We start from the raw sequence: 18,028 nt of genomic DNA on the forward strand, positions 1-18,028 counted from the left end.
GCTAAAACTTACAAATTTGTTAGTTTGACGAAATAAAACTATGTTTTTAGCTGAATTGATCGCATTTGTATTTATGTTTAAATTCTTCTTTTGTTTATTTTTATATGGGTTTTTATCTATTTTTTTGTAGTTTTTTTTGTGAGAATGAACTACTAAAACAGTATTAAATTGTGGGCGATTATGTTTAGTTGGTTTTGCATTTGTTTCTGTTTAATTCATATACATATATTTGTTTCTTTTTCTTCTTTTGTTTAGGTTATGTGAGAAATACACTTAGACTTAAGCATTTAAAAAACGACTAAATACTACGAAAGAAAAGTTTAAATTATTATTATTACATATATATAAACATTCAATGTCAGAAATGTATGTTTTGCAGTAATTAAAATTAATATTATATTATATATAGCTACATTTATACGTATTTTATGTTTGTTTTTATTTAATTTACAAAAGAAGCAACTCAAAGCAAAATCTACAGGTTGTAAAACTCATGTTTTCGCTTGGTTCTGAGTAGTAAGTATTGTGGCAACTTAATTGACTAACTGTAGATAACTACTCACATACACACACTCGCACACGCATACATACAATGCATATAGATATAATATTATATGTTAATACACACACACATATACAAGCAAGCTTTAACTTAAACAGCATACAAAATGGCAATAGCCACGCCCCCAAGTAGCTAGGCCCACGAGAGAGTCTTATCAGCTAAATTGCTTAAGCGTTTGTTTATTTGCTTTTTTGTTTTGTGTTGTTCTTGTTGCTTTACGTGTTGTTTGGCATTTGTTTTCGAAACTCTTGACAAGAAATTTATGACTGCATAATACAGAATTTTCAAAATAGCACTATCAAATGCAATTTTTATTGATTGCCATTTTTAGTTGTTGTTGCTGTTGGTCCACTTCTTGCTGCTGTTGCCTGTTGCTGCTCCGTTCAAACGTTTCCACCATTGCAAACTAAATTCTAATGTAGAACAATTTCCTTGTAACATATTATATCGAAGTAAGCATACTCTTCTCATAGGATTTATCTTTGTTGCGTGTATTTTCCATTTGCATAATTGAATTTTATGACTTTTGCTTTTTGTTGTAGTTGCAGTTGTTGTGGTTGTGTTTGTTGCTGCTGTTCAGTTGTAGGAAAAGGATTTGCTTTTCAGTTGCTTAACATATATAATTTTAGCTGTGTTTTTTTGTTTGTTTGTTTATTGTATTCCGTGTATTTTGTTTTTGTTTAATTCGCTATTGAAGAGAGCTTTTGGGACACTCCATTCACAGTCTTTGATTTGAGGACATCGTTTTCATATGAGAAAACAGTTTCCTTGCCATTTTCGACGACGCTGCAAATACAAATGAGAGGTAACAAAATTAGTACAAAGTTAAAGTATTGTATTTGTCTTGTGCCATTACCGCTTGGTCATCAATTTTTTGCCGTTGACAAACACAGTTGAGGTGGAGGTGCGCTTGCAGGCGCCATTGGTGTGTAGACCGCCGCCACCGCCACCGCCGAAGCTGTTGCTGGTTGAGAAGGAGGTGAAACCGCTGCTGGGCATAAAAAAGTCCATCATTGGATAGTTGAGCATGGGCGCCCCAAAGGGACTCGCCAATTTGTGCTGATGATGATGATGTCGTGTAGCGCCAATGCCAGCGCCGCTGCCACCATGACGTCGACTGCTGCTCGTAGCGCCATTTGACTGTGGATATCCATTGACATCTGTGCAGAGAGCAAAAAAATTAATTAAAAAAGGCTTTAAAGCTTAAACTGTTAGCACTTACCTCTGAAGAAGTCGGCAAAGGGCGAATTGACGCCAAAGAATTCGCGGAATACCTCCTCGGGTGGTCGGAAGACAAACGGAAAGCCGCCCATAATGTCAAAGTCATCAAAGTCCTGTGTATAATGATGACGTGCATGCGAGCGACTCTGCGCGCGATCTCCTAGACCATCCTTGCCGTATTCATCATAAATGCGGCGTTTCTTTTCTGCAATTTGTTCAAGAGTTAGACATATTAGTTTGATTGCATTTCCAAGCGTGCTCTTTGGGATTAGTAGTCAACTTGCTAGCTGCTTATATTAAACAAGGCCTGAACGCTGCTGCTGCTTATGCTAATAATGATGTTGAAAAAGTTTGCTGATGATGACTGATGATAAGCTTATTTTTTATGCTTTTTCTTTTTAGTTGGCGCTTTGGCAAAAAGAAAAAAAAAACAAAACAACGTGCGCTTCAAGGTTGTGCGGCAAACAAAACCAAACAATATTAGCAAATAACAAAAAACAACAATGACAACCAGTTGGCTGTAGTACCAAAAAGTTTGTGAAACGGCGTGCCCTCGAATAAATTGCGGAAGGTGAACGCCTGATAGCGATTCCCTCGCTTGCTGCTGGGATAATAATCATAGTCAAAGTCACGACCCGTTGCGGAGGAGTAGCTAGAGCCATTGCCGCTCCGATAACGGGAATAGTAGCCGTTGCTGGCGCTACCAGTGCTGCTGCTGCTGCTATGCGCTGAAGATTTATGCAGCGTGGCACGAGCATCGTAGATGCGACGCTTGCGCGCTACACAACATTAAAATTATTAAAAAAAAAGTTTGATAAAAATCAAAAAACTATTTGCGACCAATTTGGATGCTAAATTCTTTACAATTCCTAATTTATCCTTGAGCTTCAATTGCTCGCACTTACCATCAGACAGCACTTCGTAGGCCTCGGAGAGTTCACGAAAACGCTTGTTGGCCTCCTCCAGATTATCGGGATTCTTGTCCGGATGCCATTTGAGCGCCAACTTTCGATAGCTGCACAAACATAATACAAGTTAAGAACTGTTAGCCAAATTAATGTGGAGTACTTACGCTTTTTTGACTTCACCATCGGTGGCAGTGCGTGCCACATCCAATACTTTATAATAGTCAACCATGTTGTCCTGGTTTATATGTATTTATATATTTGTGTGTGTGTGTGTCTTAAATTCTCTCTATTAAACTTCACTCGTACAGCTTGCAGTCAATTGTTGCCTCGTTCCAACGTCTTAAGCGCAACTGCAATTAGTAAATTAATAAACAGCTAAGTTAGTTGTGTAGCTAAAACACTGAGAGAGTACCGTACAACAACAAGCAGCAAAGCTAGAAAAACAAAAACCAAAAAATAAAATTGTGCTTATTTTCGTTTTTGTTTTAGCCGTCTTACTTGATTGTGTGTTTGTGGGCTGAAAGGCAGCAAGCAGCCTACTTGGCAGCACTACACTGCAATTGGTTTAAGCCAAAGTGCAAGCCCAACAACAATGCCAAAAGTAAATTTAATAAACAAACATATGTATGTATGTATGAATGCTTGTATGTAAGGCAAAGGCAACTTGAATTTCGTCTCGCTTCAGTTTCAAGTTTTTTGCATATGTATTTTATTTTTCGCTTTTCTTTAGCCCCACATTTCGAGTTCAATGTCGTACGAAAACCCCATTCTCATTATGCGCACACACCCACACACGCGCAAACAGCGTGAGAGAGCAACTGAGAGCGAGAGCGCGCGCATGTGTAGGGCGCTTAGGCGGCGGCGACGGCAATGACAGTGGCGCAGCGCAGCCAGCAACTGCCGAAATTAACGAACGCGTGAGTAAATTTATCGCCCGGCGCTTTATGTTTATGATTTTCTGTATTTCCAACTAGTGCTGGCATAAATTTACTTTCGACACGCAATGCAGCCATATCATATGTAAGAACAAACACAATAGTGTCATCACTATTCAAACACAACTACTACTTGTGCTTTGCCGTTGGCGTTCCCATCATATCTTTGCTGCGCTCTCATTGTTTTCAAACAATTTTCGTGCAAAATAGTCGCTAATTTTATTTAATTTGTATTGTTGTTGGGTTTGCTTGTTGCTGTTGTCATGCTAGCCAGCCTCCTTGACACAATTTACTTGCATCTGTGTGTGTGTTTTTATCAAATTAAATTACACGCCAATGCTCTGATAGCTTATTGTTGTAATGCTAATGTATGCCAATTGGTTGTTGTTGCCCTCAACGAAAGTGCGCTACATATTAGCCGCAGGCTAAATGACAAACATTATTTTAGATTACACTACGTGCGACTGACCGACGTTCAAGTGTGGTGTGTGTGTGAGTGTATTTGTGTTTGTATCTGTGTCTGCGCGTGGGTTGCTTTGTGAAGTTCTTATTGGGCGTTTATTCAATCACAATATTAAATGTTGTTTAATATTTATGCGCATGTATTTAATTTTGTTTTTAAATAACTTGGCTCAAATTTATTTTCGATCTAATTTATGACCACATACAAACATACAAATGATGCGTGTGCGTGTTGGCCATATATAAATTTAAAAAATATACATACATATGTATATACTATAATTCAATTAAATAAATTCCACACATTTACGACAGCAAATCGCTTTGGCTGGTGGCTGTGGCTGTTGCATTTTTTGCAATTAATTAAATATTTATGAGCGCTTTTAAATGTTACATGAAATAATTACAAGCATTAACTGTGAGCTAAGCAAAAGCTATGCATTGACTTAAATCATTTATAAAATGTGCAACTGGCAATAAACAATTGCATTTGTCATTTAATATGCTGGAAATGCATACATAGACAAAAATATGGCAATATAATTGCAGCAGGTTCAGGTTCCACCGAGATTTGAACTCGGATCGCTGGATTCAGAGTCCAGAGTGCTAACCATTACACCATGGAACCAACTTGCCCATCTTCGCCAATTTGGCCTTTTTTGAAGCTTTGAACAACGCACTGCGCATGCTGCGGCCTGGAGCGAAAGAGATAGCTGCATAAGCTATCGATTTTTCCTGTTGAATTCAACAGTTTAAAGTTTTGTCTGCAGAGCTTTGAGAAAAGTTTACACACACGAAGAGATGCAAGCAACAATTAAATTTTATTGGTATAAATAATTATTTCAAGGTTGGCACTAAAAGAGAAATTGTTGCCCCGCTGCTGCTATTTAGTTATAAAAATTGATTGCTGTTTAAATACAATAAATACACTAGCATATGTAGTAGTTGTCGACGTGCTATATAAGCTACCAATACATATATACTGAGTGTATATATACCTGTTGACATATTCGGCAAATTCTAGGTCGTAGGTGTAGGAACTTGTAGCATTGTCTAAAAGCAGCAAATGACGACTGCGAGACGACAGCGAGCGAGTCGCTTAGCCTGGTCAGGCCCGCATGACACACTCGTCTCGCCGGTCGGTCGGACCGACAGACGGACGCACACGTCACAGCGCGGATGTTGGGGATCAAGCGGGTTGGAGGGGATATTCATAGTTAGTTGACGTCTAAAGACTTGCTGACTCAAATCGACAACAAATCTAATCGACTATCTCACATAACCAACAGCAGCAGCAGCAGCAAGGTGTCTGCTAATTCAATCCACCAATCCAAAACTCTTACGTTAACTTTTGCGTGGGCGTTAGTGCGGCATTTAAGGCATTTGGCTGTTTGCTTAACAATTTGTAATACACTGTGTGATCTGAGGAGCAGCCCATATCAAAAACTGTTGAAATAATATTGTCTTTAAAGAAAGTGGTGCGCTCCAACTTAGAAGCGTTAAAATCCCAGCTTGAGTATGCGTCATGCTAAGCCAGACAGCAGCTGTCATTGCTTTAAAAAGATTTAAGAGTTAACATAAAGTCAAATTAATTATGCAATGGCTTAATATTATTATTAAAATTTATAGTCTGTTGTGGGCTGTTTGCTCAACTGATTTCCAACTCTACTCTTGCCCAAATAGTAGTTGAGGCTATAATTTTTTAGTAAGTGTATTTTAATAACATTATTCGCTGCGCTTGCGCCTGCCTACGCAATTATGGGGCATCAAACCTGAAATCGCTCCAAAATGTGTGTATTACACATGTATGTGTAAATAGTTGTGGCTTTGCAGACTGTTGCTGTTGTTGTTGTTATGCAAATTACATCACCGCCAACGGCAACAGCAACAGCAAACAGCAACATTGTCGGCATTCAATAGACAATATTTTGTATGCACACGCACTTGCAACATAGCCCAGACCACAGCCTTTTTTTTATTCACACTTTCTCAAGCAACGTACGCACCCAATTAAAGTGTAATTGTGTCGCCTTGCATTGGATAAACAAACATGACAATCAGCTGTGGTAACAATTGCAAGGCAAAGTAGCAACAAGATAAGACACAAGCGCAACAGCAACAACAACAACAGCAACAATCACAAGAGCAACAGTTGGTTGCGTGTTTAATTACATGCGCCACTTTAGCTGATTGATTTTTCTTGAGCCTGTTTTGTAGTTAGCTGTGTATTGCTCATTTTGCCATAACCTACTTCTTGTGCAAATGCACTCACACATACACGCACACACACACAATGACAAAATGAAAACTGATAGGCAAGCAAAGCGTACAAGCGATAAGAAAACGTTGCGCATTTAGCATGGTGCGCTTAAGAAAAGTCACGCAAGCCCCACAAAACTAACAAAGAGTTGTGCAGAGAGAGAGCAAGACAGAGAGAGAGAGAGAGAGAGAGACAACTCACACTTTTTGCTTTTAGCTTAGTTGATTTGCTTTGATCGTTATATTCGTTTGATTCGTTATGTTTATTAATACAGTGTTAGTTGTTGTTGCTACAGTTTGCACAAACATTATAAACAATAAATCGCAACAGCAGCACTAACAATTATTTATACACCACAACACTTTGCCGAAAACACGCCCGCACTCCGCCATGAGTCGTTTAGAACTGAGCACACCAGCTGATGATGTCCATTGCCCATGGTCGTTACCCATACGCAGGCAAGTGCAAGTGAGAGCGCGCGCGAGAGAGAGAGCAGCAAGCAGAGAGAGCGAACGTAAGTTTGAACTGCGCTTTTGAGTGCTTGTTTTGATTTTGCTTTTGCTTTTGCAGTGCGTATACCTGTGTCTGCTTCTTATACCGGAAGCTATTACGCGAATTCTTGCATTAACTGTATCATTGCCTATTTATCATACACATACATATGCATGTAAATTGTGTTATCAGCAAGGGCATGCTGACTGTGAAGATGAAAGATAACTGCTGTTTGTCATTTGGCGGGGGAATTAGGTTTACCCCCGTGTTTTGCGCTAAAGTTATCATTAATGATTCATGTAGTGTTCAACAGAAATGCGCTATTAGTTAACTGGCTTTTGGGGCAAACAATACATTTCGTATATTGAATCTTAATTCATTCGCAAAATTCGAACTTATTTGTGCAGCCCCAAGAGCGCGAGAGCGAAAGAGCGCGGCGTTGAAGCGGCAAAAACACAGCGCGCTGTATTAAATGTTAAGAAGGCAACAAATTTGAATATTTAATTTTAGCACAAGTTGTTAGGGCCGGCGGAATGCGGGCTAAGCGGCGTCAGCAGCAACAACCGCAAATGAGTCGTTGACGCCGCCGTCGCACAGTGGTGCCAATATATGTAAATTGTGTATAACAAATAAGTTAGAAAATGGATTAATTTTTTATTTTGCATGCACATTTTATTTTACATGCTCAGTTTGTTTTTATTATTCTTACACTTTCGTGTTTTTTTTTTGCATTTGCGCCAATTTAAAAGTGTATATCCAACACGACCTGCCTTATTTCATTCACAACAAATATAAAGATTCCATTGTACTGAACTACACAGCAGGTGGCGTTGATATTGTTTTGTTTTTAGAGAATTTTGCTGTGCAAAATTTGTTAAGTTTATAAATTATGTACTTTATATACACAGGCGCGTCTATATGTGCGACTATTTGTGTTATTTTTAGATTTGCGGAAAAATGAAATTTTATAAAAAGAAAAATTGTGAAAACAAATCGACAAGCGGGTGAGAAAAGCAGGCGCCAAAAAAATGAAAGAAAATAAATAAATAATTGGCAATCACACACACACGCGAGCACTTATTTTGGCGAGCGGAACGCTGCGGAATTGGAACAGCAACCAAGTGGTAGCAATTACAAAAATAATGCCACACAACTGCAAATTGCAAACATAAAAGAAAGCAAAAATAGGAAAAACAAAAGTGGAAAAGCGCCAAATTGCACAATCTTAGAAAAAAAGCAACAACAAGACAATGCAATGCCATGAAAGCTTTATAATTATAATGCCTATAACACAATCAAGACCTAGAAATAGACACGTGGGCGTGGGAATTGTATCTATTTTTGTGATACGATACAAACGGCACCCACCCAACTACACTTGGCTTTTCATTTTGTTTGCTCCAGCAGCTGTAACTGTTACAACAATAACAACAAAAGCAGCAAACGCTGATTCATCACTCAGCTTGGAGCGGAGCGTGTAACGTAAACAGCTGGAAATGCTTTAGTGCTGTCTCTCTCTATGGATTTGTTTGGAACTGTTGTAATAATAACAAAACAACGGCATGGGGCACGCCTCGCACTGAGGGAGGCCCTTAAATGCAGTTAAGCTTTATTGTGTTATTTATAAAAAGCCAACACACTGTATAATTAATTTGGCTATAGTGCATATGAAATGCAGTATAAATATAACTAAAATTTCATACAATTATTGGTGTATAATACAATAATATTTATATTGGATTTCCTCAATTTGTTTACGACTTTGTTATAATTGTATACAGATGGTAATTAAAATATTTATAGTGCATTTAATTCTATTTATTTTACTATTGGTTTATAATATAATAATATTTATATTGATATACACAATTAATTTTTGATATTGTTATAATTGTATACTGCTGATAATTAAAATATTTATAGTACATTATTATTTATATTGAACTACACAATTTATTTTTGACTTTGTTATAATTGTATACTGTTGATAATTAAAATAATTCTTGTACAAGCAATGTAAGCCATTTAATTATATTTTTTTATGTGCTACACATTTTTAAAGGGTATAGCATAGTCTAGCATTGACTAATTGCCCATTGCTCATAGCTTGGGGCAATTCTATTGCTGCACTGTTTCTAATCAACGCAGTTCAGCGCGCATAAATTAAATCAATTCAATGTAAATTACGAAATTATTGTAAATGTTTGTCTATGTGTGTGTGTGTTTTTTTGGACTCTGTGTGGAGAATATTCTTTGGGTTGGTCCACATGCGCTAGATACGAGATCATGTTGTCATTTTGGCTTAGGCACACCCTTAGCTGTTTTTTGATTTTGGTTAAGCAACTTTAATACAAAAACTGGAGCAAAAATCAATTTCTAAATACAAGCTAAACATGTTTGTGTGTGTGTGTGTGTGCCGCTTCTCAGAAACTAAAGTTAATTAGACTGATAAATGTTTGTCAACGGGGCAGAAGTTCAAGCAACTGATCTAATCGAGTTTAACAGCAGCAGCCGCAGCAAATTGAAAGAAGACAAAATCAAGGCCTGGCGGGTGGCAAGCTCAACAAGTGGCTGCCACTTGTGCGGGTGTAATGATGACGACTGCGAGTCATGCGCCCATAAATACTAAACAAAATATATATAAGCAAAAAAAAAAAAACGGGCGATAAAGAACTAAAAAAGGCAAAGTCAGCTTTGTTGCCGACTGCCGCGAGACTGCTGGCGGTCTCATAAAAAACTACCCACCATCAATCGCCAATGCGATCATAAAAACCTGTAGCTAAAGATCGGCAGATCGGCCCAGAGCAGGCGCGCATGATGATCTCAATGAAGACATTTTTTTTTGCTTTTGAACAATTTTTTTTATTGCGCTTTTTGATTTGCGAAACCATCAACTACAACTTCAGCAGCGACGCTTCCTTGTGCAACAAACTGTGGCAAGCAGCGCCTCTTCATAAATCTCCAGCAAGGCGCTGACGTTCACGATCACGATAGCATCTCGGCTATGACTTGACTGTTGACTACTGTGCTGACTCTTTTAGTTGTGCATCCGCATCTAGATCAAGTCCAATAAAAAGCCGCAGGCTGGGCATGGACAATGAGTGTTCAGCTCAATGCAGTGCAGTTCAGAATAAAAGTCAAGCGCTGTTGCACTCATTGTGTTTGCCACATTTGCAACATTCACTGCACTTCGGTGTTAGCTGTCGATACCTCACAGCATTAATCGAATGGGGTGTATTGGTTGTAGCAATGTCGAACTTATAATTTATTGAATTAATTCATTACTTTATTTAAAAGCTTAATTATTATACAAAATTTAATATAAAAACTAAAGGTGGTAAGGCCATCGACTCAAGTTATTTCTAAATTTCAAACATAGCCTTCTCTTTTTTTTAAAATAATCTACTAACTTGGCTACATCATAGCCCATTAAACTCACAGCCTATGCATTTGTTGCATGTGCCACCGTTTGTTGCATTGACAATGAAGTTATTAAAGCGCAAAACTTAACAACCTGAATACCACAAAAACCACATTTCGGTGGCTACAGCGGAAACATGTGATTAGCTCTTTCGCTCTCTCTCTCTCTCTTTCACTCAATCTATCTTTGCAATTGGTGGACTATAAAAGTTAAATACACACGCTATAAAACCAATTGGCAATGCAACAACTACATAAATCAGCGCTAGCTATAACTGTCTTTGGTAGAGGCGAAAGTAGCCCAGGCAAAGAGTCAGCCTTTGTTTTTATTTTTTTTTCAACGTTGTTGTCTCTCGGTCAAGTCAACGTCTCGGCCAAAAAGGTTTTCGTGCTTAAGCCGTTAAGCTTACAGTTGCTCAATTTACGGCGGTAGGTTAAATATCAACTCATATCCCTCCCCCCCTGAGCTGGCAACATCATTTCCCAATTAGAAAAACCACAAGACAGCAGCGCAAGACGCGCTTGGCAGGCAATGTGATATGTTTGGGCTGAGAACAAGTGTTGTGGAAAAACCACAGCAGGAAAGCGAAAGAGATAAACAACGCTACACAACGAGCTTCATAATAGCCGTGAGAGTTAGCCAGACGTTAGCCAAGAACCAGGCTATAAATCATCAACAAATTTTTTTTACAACTTAGATAAGTTGTGAAAAATATGAAACAAGAGCGCGAGCAGCTTGTTGAGATTAAAGCGAGCTAAATAAAGTTATTACATACACTGCAACTTTTACTTATTTTGGTGTTGGCCAAATATTTTGCACTCTCTCTCTTACCCTTTCACCCAGTTTATTTTCTTTTTAGTTACAAATAATTTCAAGTACGCTAACTACTCAAGCATTACTAAACTTACGCGAGGGGTCAGCCAAGCAGCAGCCAAGTTGACTTACGATCTCTGCTTAGCCAAGCAGCAGCTTTGGTCAGCAGCTCCAGCTGTGGACCAAACGACCCCAGACTCAAACCCAGACCTCTGTGTGCCGCTCTGTCTGCTCAGCAACAGCAGCAACAACAACAAATGACAAGCGAGTTTTTTGTTCAGCAGTTTATTTTATTTTTTTGAAGCTGGCGCTTCATTTGCAGCCAGCGTGTTGGCTTTGTTTTTATTGTAGGTTTGTTTGCTGTGGTAATTATTATAAATAGCTGAAATTAAGCCCATAAACAAAATGAAAGTTAAACGGCAACTCAGTTCAATTTCAATGTTGAACGAGTTTAGTTGACAGGCAGACAGGCGGGCAAAATAATAAAAATAAAAAACTATCTCAATTTTCAAAGCAATTTATTTAATTGAATTCAGTAATCACTTGAGCAAAAGAGCTGATAGTTAATCAATTCACAGTGTTGGTTAACGAGCGCTGTTTCATTACCACTGTCTCCACGCGCTAGTTTTATTTACCTTGAACGAATTATGCGGCATAAACAAAAGCAGCAAAAAAATTTATACAAATTCAGTGTGTCTCGCTTTTTTTTTTTTTGAGAGCCTCAACATGTGCTCGCCGACATTGGACTTGACACAATGATAAAAGATTTGGCAAACAAGCAAAAGTTTATATATATAAATAATATAAAAAACAAATTGCCAAGCTCACAGCACAGTTTTTGTTTGCAAGTGTTAAAGTCTTAACAAATTGCGACTTGCAATGTGAAAAAAAAAGCATTAAGCACAATATGAAATTAAACAAATAATGAAGCAGACAAAGAAGCTCACAATTGAAACGCATAACTAATTAATGAATACTCACAACACGAGTCTGAGATACACACAGAGAGTCTGAGGATGCCTCATTGGAGACCTTCACAGCTGCTGGGCTCTAGACGGAAATGAAATCAAATTCAATGCCCCAAGCTGAATTTATCTAAGGCACACACAATTTGTAATAATGTGGCTCATTAGTTTTATTTATGTAACTGCTGCTAGTTGCATTTATTAGTAGAGCTTATTAAACAATTATAAGATACAGTCATACTGGCAGATTCATTGCAAATGAAGCGCAGCTAACAAGGTTAGCAAGCCCTTGAATTCTTTCTTTGGCTACTCAAGTTGCAATGTCTTCTATATACGCATAAATCTAGCTTCGTTATATGATATGCACACATCATGGCTAAGTGAAGTTTTTTTTTTTTTGCAACTTAAGCAATTTGTACAAGAACAAATTTGTATGACATCATGCAAAAGCTTTAAAGTATTTTTAGACGCTGTAGCAAAAGCTGCAGCAGTTTATTCGTTTACTTAATGGGCGTGGCATCACACTACAGAGTCTAGCACAGTCGGCTATATTTTTATGCGCTTGCTGTGTGTTAATTTTCAAACTTGTTTCATTTAGGTTTAATGCTATTTCGATATATCTTTCAGTTAGTAATCTCTTTTAGCTCTTTTGAGTGCTTGCTAATCAAATTTACTTGCCACATTAACCTCATTAAGAAATTAAAATTAAAAATTGTAATAAATTTAAGACACGTGTAGGCTGCCACTTCGTTTATAAAATTATTATTTGTTATTGTAACCAGCGGCAGACTTTCTCACGTGTAGAGAAAACATTAACCCTAACTTGTAGACATGGCTAACAGGCAGGCAGGCAGGCAGTCCGGACCAACTCATGAAAGTGGCTCCACATCAGGCAACGTTTTTTATGTGCATCTCGCTTGTGGCAGCGACTAGACGTGGACAAGTGCCAGTGCGGCACGCTCATTAGACAACTTGGAGTGGGGTGGGGTGGGGTGTTGGGGACGAACCGGTTAATTTAAATAGCCAAAGCTAAGCAGGCGCAATGATTGATTCATCATTTGCAAAGTTTGTAAATTAAATAAAGTTTACAAGCTTTTCACTGTATTACTTACAGTTACAACTTGGCAACTTGCCCCACCAAGTGCTGCTGCTGCTGCTGCCGCTGCTGACAGGCAACAATTTTGATGTGCGTTCAATTTATCTTGAAAGCTCGCATACTCGTTTTTGGTAATTAATACAAAAATAAAAATTTCCAAGTGGGCAAGAAATAATCATCAATGGGCAACAACTAATTACAAGTAAGAAGCAGATGAAGCAAAAGCAGGTAGAGCAAGCTATAAAGCGTTCCAGCAAACGAGCTTAAGCTGCATATACATCATTGATAAGATCACAACAATAAATTAATATTAGCGATGTCTGTGGATAAGACAAACATATAAAGTTAATGAAGAAACATGCAACACTACTATCAATGTAAATTAGCTACGCCCAAAAATCAAACTAGAATAAAGTTTATGCTTTTTTTCAACTTTCCAAAACTTTACGAGCGTGATAAAGCGCTGACCTCTTAAAGTGCAATAGTTGAGCCAAACAGCAACTGAACTTGAATGAACCTATTTATGGGCATGCTAAGGTCGTTTACACGACAAACACTCACACACACACAGACACACAATTAGCATGTTTAAGTTTTTTATGAACAATCAATCCATTAAAAAAACGCACGCACTTCATTTCTTTGTCTAGTGTCTGTCGTGTAATTTTCATTTTAAAGTTTTCCATTGCGTATAAAGTTTATGAAGCAATTAAATGGCCAAACGTGCAACATAATTGTTATTTATTACAGGGTATGCTTGCCTTACTAAAGTTTGGCGTATATGTGGTCATTATTTTCTCTTTCAATCACTTAACATGGCAATCAGACAAGCGCACTTTCCACACACACACATCACCCACCACCCCGCCCACTCTCTGCCCTCATCGTATTTGATTTTGGCTAGACGACGCGCGGGTCATGCATGGCCTGCAGCTGGAATTGTCGTACACACCTCTTTGACTCTTTGGGCTTTGTTTGCAAAGACAGTGGAGAAACACATAAAAAAAAAACCAAAAGTGCAAAACGTTTTCACTCATTTCATTTTCATGTTTCATGTTCATTTTGTGAAAATGAGCGCGGCGGCCCACGCCCACTGTCTGCCCAGCAGGCGGGCCGCAACTTAAGAAGGGTCCACCAGTCAGTCAAGCCGTTGACACAAATTTTTTGTTTTTAGTGCGCCACACACACACACACACACGAAAATCCGTGCTGGGGCTCTGCCTGTTCCAAAATACATCTGCCCAGACGCTGTGTAGAAAGTGGAATCGAAGCGAACGCATGAGCAATAAATAAATTGAAATATTTACGCTTTAAGCTAAGAATCAAGCATGCCGCTTAAATGCAAAAGAAGCGCCAACCGGTCTGGGTGTTTCAATTCAGACTTCACAACATTCGCGCATCCCTATAATCGCTTATAACCAACGTTCCTCATTCTCAGCTGCTGCGTATCTCTTTTGCTCTCTCCCCCTCTCCTTCGTTGTCTGCAGCTGTGTGACCCACTCACCGTTGTCCATTTAAAGCAGTGAATGCGAATTGCAAACGCGGCCAAGCCAACGTCCAAGTTACTGCGCGCATTTATCGCCTGTTTTAGACAGCTTGATGCTTGCTGCTGCTGCTGCTGCTGCCGAAAAAAAACCAACAACAAATTTGAAATTTCACCTCCGGTCACACGCTTCAGCAGTCGCACTAAAAGCAACAAAATTTGTAAATCAATTGCAGCTAATACACGAATTGTTTGTTACTTGGCATAATTACTAACTGTGCTGCGCCCAAAGTCAAAAACGACTGAAAAACGAAACGTAGCTAATTTTCAGGGCGCCTGAGAGCTTTGGGCCATATGAAAAATTGATTTGCACTGCGATTTCATTTCGGCAGCGCAACGAAATGGTATTGAAACAGTCGCAGCAGCACATCAAAATGATTGCAGTGCGCCGACGCGCAGCCAGCGCCTTGAGCCAAGCAGCAACGAAACAAAAACAAAAGCTTAGAAAACTGCGACTGCGCAGCTTTAGTATGCAGCCAGCGTAGCTTGAAAAAAAGTTCATAGCGAAGTGAGAGAGAGAGAGGCAGAGGCAGCAGCAGCAGCAGCTGTCATTGTCGTCTTGGCTTCGCTGCTGCTGCTCTTTTGTGTTCTTGTTGAAGCTCAACACACAACACAACTGGTTTAACAATAAAAACAAACGTAGCCAGCGGTCTCTTGGCGTTGGCGTTTGACGTTTAAAAAATATATATATGTATTTATAGTATACTATATATACCTATGAGCGTCTGTTTTGTATGCTGCTCTCTGGGCTTGGCTTTCTTTGACAGCAGCTGAGTAAAACTTATAAAGAAGTAGAAAAAAAAAATACTATAAAAATGTTAATTTGTATGCTGTGCCTTTTTTGTTGTTATACGCTTCTAACTCTATCGTATGTCTCACACGCGCTTCTAATGCCTGATGATGGCATACAAAACAAAAAAAAGCAAAAAAAAAAAAAAGCCAAAGGCTGCCAACAAATTTTCAATTGCTCTCACAGCTTAAGCGTGGAAAGTGCCAGACAGCGAAAAGTGGGCGGTCTCCAATAACAACAATAGGCTGTTGCTGCTGTTCGCTGCTCGCTCGCTGACTGACTGCCTGCCACACTTTTGATGAATTAGCTGTTTTTCTTACTTTTATAGCCCGCTTCACTAAAATTGAGTTGCTCTGTTGCTGTTGGAAAACTCAGTTCGTTGAGCCGGATCATAAGTGTGGGTAATTTAAACAAAAAACAAAGCACTTCAATCAAGTTTTGTTGTTGTTGCGAGTTTTAAATCAATTTGCGAGTGCAATTGTTACAGCCTTACTGAATTTTTATGGTCAATGCGCCTTGTTTTACAATAAATTAATACCGGAAATGTGGTTTTTGGCATAAATCAAAAGAGAGCACGGCATTAAATTTATAACGTATTTAAATCATTAGCATCAAAATGTAAAAGAAAGTTGCCCATAAAAGCAAGAAGGAAGCGCAGTCATATATTTTTAATTTTTTTAAATAAAACGATTTACAAATTGCCACATACATTAATCGTATTAGGCTTTTATTTTCTAAGCGCCACGCAGAGTACTTAAGAAAAATAAAATTGCCGTTGCTTCTTTAACTGTTATTGTTGTTGTACAATAAAACAAGCAAATACCGTTTTTTTTTTTTAACAACAATGTAGCTTAAAGAGGCGAGTACTTAACTTTTGTTAAAACGAAAATTAGCCATGCTCATTGTTGCAACATAGCAACAACAACAACAACGAGGCAGCAGCCAAAACGTGTGGCAAGCGAACGGCAACAACAATAATAAGAAAACAATGCCTTGACTGAATTTTTATTTTTTTTTTCGTTTGTGTCTGTTTAATACGAAAATTGCTTTTTCATTGTTGCAGCAATAGTTGCCAATGTTGTTGTTGTTGTTTTTGTTGCTGCTAACTGACAATTTGATTGCCTTTTTGTGCGCTTGTTTCTTTTTGGGTTTGCAGCAAAGGAAAAAAACAAAAGCAAAAAAACAATTTGATTTTTAATTACAGCAAATTTGAAATAAACAAATTGCGGTTTGCCAAAAAAGGCAACAACAAGCAACAAAAAAAAATGTTCTGACATGCATGTATTTGAGTCACAAACTCGTATAACGGTACGCACGCAGCTGACGCAGCAGCTGTAAAGGAAGTGCAAATAACATGCAAACGGAGACAAAAACAATTATTCAAAAGCTTGACAACAGGGTGCATTGAAAGCTGTTTGTGTCTGAGAAAAGAGAACACAATACACTTTCGATTATTCGAACATGTCAATTTGGTTGCCAAGCGCCATTTTTGTTCTTTTCTGTTGCCCCCCTCATTGCCCCTTGACTTACCCTGTGTGTTACTCCTGTGTGTTGTGCTGTCTTTGTTTACTGTCGTTTCCATGCAGCTATGCAGAGTTTCCTCCTTTAGCGATTTGCGATAAAAGAAGACAATTAGTTTATTACAAAATGCTTTGGCAACAGCTGTCAACAAAATAAGACGAACAAAAAGCACGTGAGAGTAAATTGTAATACTCTCGGGCTCGGGCTGTCTCTCTCTCTCTCTCTCCCTCTCTTTCTCTGTTGACGGAAGCAAGCTCCTGTCAGCAACAATTACAGCACTTTTTATTGATTTTACGCAATGCAACAACTAAATTTATTTATTTTATCAAAAAAAGCACACTCAATTCGCAGCAGCCGCTCAAGCTGTTCTTCTTGTTGTTGTTGTTGCCTCTTGCTTTTTTGCAATTATAATTTTTGCGCGAATTTAAACACAAAAGAATTTCGCACACACACAAAAACACTGGATTTAACTTCAATGTCAATTCGCTTTCGGTGACTTCTTGCTGTATTTAAGTTAGGCACGTAACACACATAATTTTAATTAATATTTTAGCCTCAATTACAAGCCCAAGCACACTGCATTCTGCAATAATAGTGTTGTCCATTTTAGTTCAGAATAAGTTCGCTTGAACTATTGCCTAAACTGAACGACTGACTGATTGATAGTCTTATTTTGTTAATTTTCAGTTCAAACTAAAGACTGCCTGCATATTGTTTGCATTTTCATGTATACTACTTGAACTACATTTGAACAATTACGATGAGGTTAAGCGATTAGTTAATGGAGCAAAAATTTAACTATAGAACTTCTTTTACTTAAACTACAATGTACAACTCTACTGTGCAAGAACACTTTTGCTTTCGTTAATATATTAATTACCCGAAAAAATGAAAAGTAATTTAACCGACGCGACGCTCGCACGCTTTTGTATTCATGCGTTCAACACACAGTTTGAAATATACTTATTGTTAATAATTTTCATAACAAAAACACCCGCACAAATTTGGCGTACCTTCCACTTCAACAACAATTTTAACA

General features: G+C 38.2%; 1 protein-coding gene and 1 non-coding gene across 7 annotated transcripts; both read right to left on the reverse strand.

The window, feature by feature from the left end:
• Positions 1–744: 744 nt before the first annotated feature.
• LOC108597336 (dnaJ homolog subfamily B member 6) lies at positions 745–17,971 on the reverse strand. 6 transcript variants are annotated; one of them, XM_017983833.1, is made up of 8 exons: positions 17,870–17,971; positions 16,999–17,071; positions 2,856–3,041; positions 2,689–2,798; positions 2,311–2,562; positions 1,785–1,988; positions 1,419–1,722; positions 745–1,348 (listed from the first exon to the last, which is right to left on the reverse strand). In XM_017983833.1, the coding sequence occupies exons 3-8, from the start codon at positions 2,918–2,920 to the stop codon at positions 1,243–1,245; spliced, it is 1,041 nt and encodes a 346-aa protein (XP_017839322.1). In that variant the 5' UTR covers positions 2,921–3,041; positions 16,999–17,071; positions 17,870–17,971; the 3' UTR covers positions 745–1,242. The 6 variants fall into 6 exon arrangements, with proteins under 6 accessions (XP_017839322.1, XP_017839326.1, XP_017839324.1 ...); XM_017983837.2 differs by lacking the exons at positions 16,999–17,071; positions 17,870–17,971 and adding exons at positions 3,109–3,125; positions 3,190–3,312; XM_017983835.2 differs by lacking the exons at positions 16,999–17,071; positions 17,870–17,971 and adding an exon at positions 6,550–6,732.
• Positions 4,645–4,716, reverse strand: Trnaq-cug. Its single transcript has one exon. It is a non-coding gene; the product is annotated as a tRNA-Gln (tRNA).
• Positions 17,972–18,028: the final 57 nt, after the last annotated feature.

Source organism: Drosophila busckii, chromosome 2R (assembly GCF_011750605.1).
Source record: "Drosophila busckii strain San Diego stock center, stock number 13000-0081.31 chromosome 2R, ASM1175060v1, whole genome shotgun sequence".
NCBI lineage: Eukaryota > Metazoa > Arthropoda > Insecta > Diptera > Drosophilidae > Drosophila > Drosophila busckii.